The sequence below is a fragment of the Neopelma chrysocephalum genome, unplaced genomic scaffold (assembly GCF_003984885.1).
Source record: "Neopelma chrysocephalum unplaced genomic scaffold, ASM398488v2 Primary Assembly neopelma1_232, whole genome shotgun sequence".
Classification (NCBI taxonomy): Eukaryota; Metazoa; Chordata; class Aves; order Passeriformes; family Pipridae; genus Neopelma; species Neopelma chrysocephalum.
In genome coordinates this window covers 301255-309146 of record NW_020897894.1, presented here as the reverse complement: position 1 = coordinate 309146, position 7892 = coordinate 301255, and the positions used below count along the sequence as shown (strand labels likewise).

Below are 7892 nucleotides of genomic sequence, written 5' to 3'. Positions count from 1 at the left end.
CCCCGGGGACGTGGTTGTACACGGACTCGAGCCTTGCCAGCGCTTCCCTAGGAAAATCCAAGCGCCCACCTCGGAGCTGCTGTGAGCTCTGCTCCCCTCCCACGCTGTGACTCGACTGGAGCTGGGCTCTATTTAACAATTACCATCACTCCGTAATTATCGCTTGCTGATTTTCCCCTTTGTTCCCGCTTCCTGGGGAGGGGGAGAGGCTTTTCTGCCGTGCCAGGGAGCTAAAGATGTCTCGGATCCAAGACGACGCGGGTGTGCCGGGCGCTGCTGAGGGGGTTTAACCAGGCACGGATCAAAACACCTTCCCCAGGTCACCCGTCACAGCCGGAATGAAACGCTGGGGGCTGTTCCTGCCCCCGGTTATCAGACATGAGCTCCCAGAGGCTGATTAGGGAGCACAGGAGAGCGAGGAGGGCTTGTAAGGAGCCTTTATTATTGAAATGAGGCAGCAAGGGAGGCTGAGCGGATGGATCCTTAATGAAATGGGGGAGGAAGGGAATTAGAGGGAGAACAAAGTACAAGGAGGATGAAACAGTCTCGGGAAAGGAGGATCTGGCTGATGGAAGATGTGGTGGAGGCACAGCGACCCTGGACGCACAGGGAGGCAGCTCAGCGTTAATTCCCTCCCCGTTCCTTAATTTCCTCCGAGCGTGGCCGTGCCCAATCCATGCCCCCGGGCCTCTCCCTGCCCCTTCCCCGCTCCCGGAGGGAGCAGCAGCCAAACCCCACACACAGACACTCGGATTCCATTCCCTGACCCCTCGACTCGGCGTTTGCACGAGCCCCGGTGGGAGCAGGAACTGCCCGGGAGCGATTCCCAACAAGGGCGCGATTATTCCCTGGAAGACACAGCTCCCAAAGCAAACCCCGCGCTCGGGTGTCCGCGACACTCGTTGCCAGCACGTCACGGCATCGGCTCGCCGGGGTTTTGTTTAATTAAAGCCTCATTAGTTCCACCGCCTGCAGCCCGCGCCTGCCAAGGGCCGATCCCAGGGAGAGCGGCTAGATGGCACCAGGAGCCGGCCCGTGGATCGGCGCCTTCCCTTGGGAATGCTGGTGCGGAATTCCCAGAATTTTCATCAGAAAAGCGCTGAGCTGCGTCAGGGCAGGGTCAGGTTGGATCTCAGGGAAAGGTCCTTCCCCCAGAGGGTGGTTGGGCACTGAACAGGCTCCCCAGGGCTTGGTCACAGCTCCAAAGCTGCCAGAGCTCCAGGAGGGTTTGGATGATCCTCTCAGGGACAGGGTGGGATTGTTGGAGTTGGATCAATGATCCTTGTGGGTCCCTCCCAGCTCAGGGTGTTCCATGATTCCATGGCTGCCCAGGCCCCTGGCAGAGCACTAACCCACAGTGCCCTCTGTGTCCCAAAGGGCATTTTCCTCCTAATCCCTGCACTGGACACGAAAATTTTGGGGATCTAAGGGAGGAGCCACAAGTACCAGGGTGGAGCAGCGATGGCAGGTGACCTGGCACACAGCAGAGCTTTGGAGTGGGAGCTCCTGGCACATTTAGGTGGCACCTGGGAAGCCAGGAGGCATTCCAGGAAATCATTCCTCAAGACACGAGGCAGCTCCTCCTCCTCAGGAGCTTCCAAATATAGAATCATAACACTGTTAAGGTTGGAAAAGACCTTTAAGACCATCAAGTGTGACTGTGAACTCAGCACTGCCACCATTAAACCATGTCCCCAACTGCCACATCCACGTGTTTTTTTAACAATTCCAGGCATAGTGACTCCACCACTGCCACTGTGCCAGGGCTGGACAATCCTTTCCATGGAGGTTTTTTTCCCCCAATATCCAATTTAAACCTCCCCTGGCACAACGTGAGGCCGCCCATCTAAGAAAGGACCTCACACACAACTCGGGCTGGAGCAGAATTCCAAAGCTGGGCTGGTGGGGGAAGATGGGATGGGAAGGGATCCAACTTATCACCCAATTCCTGCACACCTTGGAGTGCACCTAATGCAGAAATCACTGTTAATTCTGCTGTCACAGGCAAACAAACACAGGCTCGTGTTCACAGACAGCTCCTCTGCCTCCAGGATCAAATCTTCTCTACAGATAAAACTGTTCAGTGCTTTATATTATAATAAACAGTTGCTACATTCCCTTTTTTTTAGCAGCTATTTTTTTCTAAGACTCTAGTTAAGTACTATTTTAAACAGCACTCCAATCTGATAATATTTCAGTTTGGTGGCAATTCAGCTCTAGGTTTTTATATTTAATTTCCTCACCCAGCACGACGCTGCCCTCGATTTCCTTTCCCTGCTGTCTCACCAAAATACACTTAAAATTCTCCATTCAGCCATCTTGATTACATCCCACTTTGCATCAAAGGAAGAAAATTACCAGCCACTTGAAATCAAGCAGCAGCTGCTTGGGTTTAACCCCAAAATGCCTCTTCCAGGATGGCTGGCACAGGCAGATGCATCACAGAATCCCAGGAGAGTGGTTATTCCTGCAGGAATCCCTTTGGACTCACAGGGAAGGGACAAGTCCTGAGAGAAGGGGGGAAATGAGGGATTTGAAAAGCAAAGATCCAGGGTGGAAGCAAGACCTGAGCCCTGCAAAAAAAACCATGGGAGCTCTCTCTGGGGTCAAAGCCAGAAGAAATGGAATTAACAGCCTGGAAATTCCAAGCTTCCTTCAGGCATCCTGGCATCACAGGGAAGGAGGAGTAATTTGGTAGAGTTTATACACCAGGTTACTCCATTTAGATTGATTTTCTTTAGGCAGAGGGTAAACCAGCACCAGGCTCCCAGTCTGTGCTGCTTAATTCCAATTAGAACAGGTAAAAACTGTCCCAGGATCAACTTTTGGAATTGTTCGGTCCAAAACCAGGGGGTTAATTAGGAGAAGCGACTTCCTGGCACAGCAGTTTCCTTCATGGACAGAACAAGGTGGTTTAGGCAAAGGACTGTGACCCGTGTGAGCCTTGAAACTGCAGGTTTGGGATGCACAGTGGGGAAAAAGAAGTGGAAAGACAAGAAAAAGCAGCAAGTCTTTCCCAAATGGTGCTAGAAATGAAGGCTGTCCAGCCCCAAAAACAGCACAGGCTACTCAGTGGAAATAAGAACAATTATTAAACACTGTTGGGCTTTTTTAAACACAGAGAGAAGACTCAGGGAGATCAAAGTCTGGTAGAGCAGTTGTTCAGTTTGGGTTTTGGCAAAGCAGCCCAGGAGTGGGCTGGGATTTCAGCAGCCAGGTTTTACAGGTGCAGGAGCACAGCTGGAACAGGGAAAGCACTGAGGGCACAGGGATGGTTCCTCCCCTCCCCTTTATTTACAAGTAGGCAGAAAACACAGAGGTTTTTCTCCTGTTTACTTCCAAAGGAAAGGAATACAGAGCTTCAAGTCATTTTACATAATTCCATGTACAGCCTGGGTGAACTGTGAGCTGGATCCAGGACACCTTCCCTGGCAGAGCCTGCACTCGTGAACAAAGTGACAGTGGAGCCCCAGCCCGGGCAGCGCCCTGGGGACACCTGCAACCTCCCTCCCTGTCCTCTGGGGCTGAAGCTGGGTGGCCAATAAATAATTAAAGGGATGTGGGAATTCCAGCCCTGGTTCCCATTCCCCCAGGCTGCCACCCACAGGGCTCAGCCAAGGGAGCTTGGGACAAGAGGCAGCGTGGAAGCGGTGACAGGGATACATTCCGAGTCAGGGGGAGGTGCAGGGAGGGGAGGGCTGGTTATCCTTCAGCAGGCAGCCAGTCCCTCCCCTGCCACACACACAGGCTGTGCAGAGAGCCCAGGGAAGAGCACATTCCCCTCCTGGAAGTTCAGTTGTTCAGGGGATCGGGATTCCTGCTCTTCCACGTGCACACGCGAGGGATAAAAAAGTGACCTGCAAAAGAGGAGGGGGCGAAGGCAGCCCCCAAACCAGCTGCAGTTGGTGTGCTCGGGGGGGTTTTGTGCATTAAAAACATTCAGAGAGTTTGGGGTTGGGGCTTTCTGGTACCACAGAACCTCGGGGGATTGCAGGAGCAAAGGCTGAAGGCAAAGGCAAGGCTGTTCCATGGAGCTCTCCCAGAGGGGGAACAGTGCATCCCTTCTCCTCACCCCCCAAATCACTCCAGGGGAACCCCCAGCACATCACCCTGCAGCCCCCAAGGAGTTTTGCTAACAGGGGAGATAAAAAAAATCAGCAAACAGCTCGAATTTCAAGTAAGAGCAAGCAGAAAAGTTGGATTAACAGCAACCCCCAGCCTTTGACAGAGCCTGAAACTCCTTCACCGAAATCTTTTGCAGGTCTCCCTTTTAAGGCCTTAATATTACAGAAAGAATTCTTTTGTCTTGTGCTTGCAATTGCTGCCCTGTAGGAGGAGCAGCAGCCAAATCTCCTACAAATGTAACAGTTACAGTGTCTAGTTGTCCACGACCGTGCAAAGATACACACAGGGAGGGGGAGAACTATCACCGGGTGTTTGAAGCTTGTTGCAGGTACGTCAAGGTCGGGATTTATGTGCCAAGTGTTCCAAACAACCACACAAAAGCAGCCAAATGTTGAGCAACTGCAACACTGCTGCAACTCAGGATCTCAACATCAGCCACAGCAAAGGAAGAAAAATAAAAGTAAAGTAAAATAAAACAAAATAAATAAAAGAAAGAACCAAAACCAAACCAAAACCGAGCACTGTTATGGACACAGAAGAGTTTTATCTTCACTGGAATTGTATTCCCAGGAGGGAAGACTGGATGTCAGAGCGACTTGGGGTCACCAGTCAGGTTGAGACCAGTGCAGATGTTGGCACAGAGATGACAAACACCAGCTGGGGCCAGTTCCAGAGTGGATTGTCATGGCAGGAGATCCTGTTGCTGAGCAAAGTGATATCCATGGAGAGGAAGAGAGAGTGACCCCTCTCCTTAGAAGTTCTAGTCATGAGTTAAGGAACCTTAAGACAACTTCCCAAACAGCAGCAACAGGATTCTGTTGGGTCTTCAGAGATTCAGTCCCAGAGCTGTTTTGGGTTCAGAGGAAGCAGCTGCAGCCTTTTGTGCCAAATCTGTAAAGAAAATTGCAACAGAAGGAGGTCAGGTTTTATCAGCCACATCCACAACCAACCAGTAAAATTCCAGAGTGTCTCAGAGCTTCACTACTCTGCATTGTCTTGGAAACATATTTGACAAGGGATGCTCTGAAAACTGGGATTATCAGCTGCCCAAATAGGAAGAAAACTACATGGAGAGTGCTGTGTGATTGTTCATCAAGAGATTCCTGAAAGGAATTGAAAATGGAAGCCTATTTACCCCTGTGCCAGACAGATCCAGGGAAGTGCAGGAAGCAGTTCAAGCCCACAAGCTCTGGTCACTCACTGCTACTAAATTATGCAATATCCTGAGTTGGAAGGGACCCAGAAAGATCATCAATAAATAGTATTATTTATTTATCAATCTTATTGTTTATTTACTTATCAATAAATAAATAAATTTAATACCTGTACCACATAAGACAGTCAGCATTGTAGGACAGGGAAGATGCCCATTGTTTGACAATTTATCTAATTTATCCCTTTGAACACTGCCTGCCTTTGTTAAATGAGGATGAAAAATTAATCAGTCCAAGCAGCAGCTCCCTCCCAGAGCCTTTTCCTTTTCCCTCCAGCCCATGGCAGAGGCCAGGCAGAATTCCTAGCAGAGGGCAGTTCTTTTAAGACTGGAACTTTAGCCCTGCTAAACATCTTTTGCTCTGCAGAGGGCAGTTCTTTTAAGACCCAGACTTTAACCCTGCTAAACATCTTTTGCTCTGCAAGGCTGCCCCAGGTCCCCCCAGGGCCTGCTACCATCCCTACCTCCATCACAGACTGTCAGCTTCTCCAGCTCAGCTTCCAGCTCAGCATCAGAAATGGGGGGATTCAGCACCTTCTGGGGAACAGGAGGCAGATCCACAGGCTCCTTGGTGGAATCCTGGAGGAGACTGTCCAGCTCCTTCTCCAGTTCCTCGGTGTCCATCTCTGCTGGGGAAAGAAAACACTCAGTTCCAAGAAGAATTAACCCAGCACAGGTGGAAATCCGAGTGAAACACAGGTATTATTGCTCCCATCCCTTGCTACTCGTGAGGAACTTCCTGTGTTTCCTCTAAAGGTCTGAAAAATCCAGGGCTGATTTCATGGAAAAGGATTTCTCCCATCAGAAAAACCTCTGCACTGAGGCCACTGAGATGTTGGCAAATCTCAGCAGAGACAAACAAGCTGCAGCAACACCCAGGCCAGAGGAAAAAGCTCATCACTTCAAAAACAAAGCAGCAGCCGCTCTAAAAATAGAGTTAAATCAACATTACACAACTCAGAGCTGAGATCCAGCAGCAACTGGAGCCTACAAGGGTTTGGAGAGGCTCAAATCCCAGTTTGCAGGGAAAGGAGGACAGCAGGGAAGGGAGGAGCAAAGGATAAGAACCCCAAGACATACCCAGGCCATTGATCCCCACTCCAGCCAGAGTCTGGGCTACTTCATCTTGAGTGTCACAAAGCTGAGGAAAAACACACAGAGTTGGATGTGGAATATAAACTTCTGCCTTACTGAAGCTTTGTCAAAAGCAGAAATAACAAAAATAATTCAAAAATTGACTTAAAAGCAGCAAAACACTTCCATCATGACTGGTTTTTCACTGGCAAAAGGAATAACAGGAAGATTATTTAATAAAGGGCTACAAGACCAAGTGGGAGATTTGAGGATCAAACCTGAATCACAATTTCACAGTAAAAGTAAAAAAAAAACTAAAACAACCCTCTCATTTGAGCTTTTTCACATAAACAATGAGTTTATACTGCAGCTTAGCTACAATATTATTATATTTATTAGATAATACAATATTTACTATTATTATTATATTAGCTACAAAATGAGGAATCTCAAGTCCAACACAGCTCAGCTACAACACTTTGCAGCCCCTCAGCTCACGAGCTGAAGTCACAATTTGAGCTGACACTGCTAAAAACCAAAAATTAATCCTTTGCTGTTTTTCCCACCAGCTTATGCAGACAGATTCATTTTAATTCACTCAGAATTAACTCCTCTCCTTTCCCTCACTGAACTGCACAAGATGATGGGTCAGGCAGCTGTTTTATGCTTGTAGTTGCATTCCAGCTTCCAAGGGTTTGACTTAGATTTCTTTTTTAAACACACCTGAACATTTTCTAGGAAAGCTGTGGGTGTGCCCAATATTGCTGAGCAAAAAACCCTCAAGAAATGCACAGATTTAATGTAAATACATGAAACCAAACACAGAGTTCTCTGCAAATCTCTTCTTGCTGAGCTTTGAGATCAAATTTAAGTCAGTTTGCTTTGGTGACATAAAGAAACTAAACAGCACCAGAAGCCTCAGCATAAATATTTGAGTTTAATTAGTTCACAGGTTTGTTCCAGTACCTCTTGGATCTGATCCACCAGGTTCTCTGCCCTCTCCACAGTCACATCCTTCATGGACAGTTTCAGAGCTCCCACCCCAGCCTGGTAGGCATTGAACACCTGTAAATCAAAATACAAAAGAGAAGAAGATGCACGTTGCTGACAAAGAACAAACAAGAAGTTTCTCCTCAGACCCTCTGAGAAACATCAAAGCAGAGAATGGAGCCAGGAGTGGGTTTACCAGGAATAAAGTCCCAACCCTCAGAGATCAGCAAGGCAGAGACTGGAGGCAGGAGCAAGTTTAATCAAAGGGATACTCCAGGAATAAAGTTCCAACCCTTGGAGATCATTGAAGCAGAGAATGGAGCCAGGAGGGGGTTTAATCAGGGGGATACTCCAGGAATAAAGTCCCATCCCTCAGAGATCACTGAAGCAGAGAATGGAGCCAGGAGCAGGTTTAAGCAGGGGGATACTCCAGGAATAAAGTTCCAACCCTCAGAGATCATCAAGGCAGAGATTGGAGGCAGGAGCAAGT

The 7892-nt window shown here is 48.6% G+C and overlaps 2 protein-coding genes across 3 annotated transcripts in view; both read right to left on the bottom strand.

The window, feature by feature from the left end:
• Positions 1 to 2310, bottom strand: part of R3HCC1 (R3H domain and coiled-coil containing 1) — a 16333-nt gene extending 14023 nt beyond the window's left edge. The window contains exon 1 of the mRNA XM_027703518.1: positions 2244 to 2310. Coding sequence (XP_027559319.1) covers positions 2244 to 2310 — 67 coding nt within the window. The remainder of the gene's footprint in view (positions 1 to 2243) is intronic.
• A 1006-nt stretch (positions 2311 to 3316) lies between these two features.
• CHMP7 (charged multivesicular body protein 7) overlaps positions 3317 to 7892 on the bottom strand; it is a 9710-nt gene continuing 5134 nt past the window's right edge. The window contains exons 7-10 of one of the 2 annotated variants that reach the window (XM_027703503.1): positions 7379 to 7477; positions 6419 to 6479; positions 5803 to 5967; positions 3317 to 5016 (exon numbers count right to left, since the gene is read on the bottom strand). In XM_027703503.1, coding sequence (XP_027559304.1) covers positions 4952 to 5016; positions 5803 to 5967; positions 6419 to 6479; positions 7379 to 7477 — 390 coding nt within the window. In that variant the 3' untranslated portion in view covers positions 3317 to 4951. The remainder of the gene's footprint in view (positions 5017 to 5802; positions 5968 to 6418; positions 6480 to 7378; positions 7478 to 7892) is intronic. The other variant, XM_027703504.1, reaches the window with a different exon arrangement.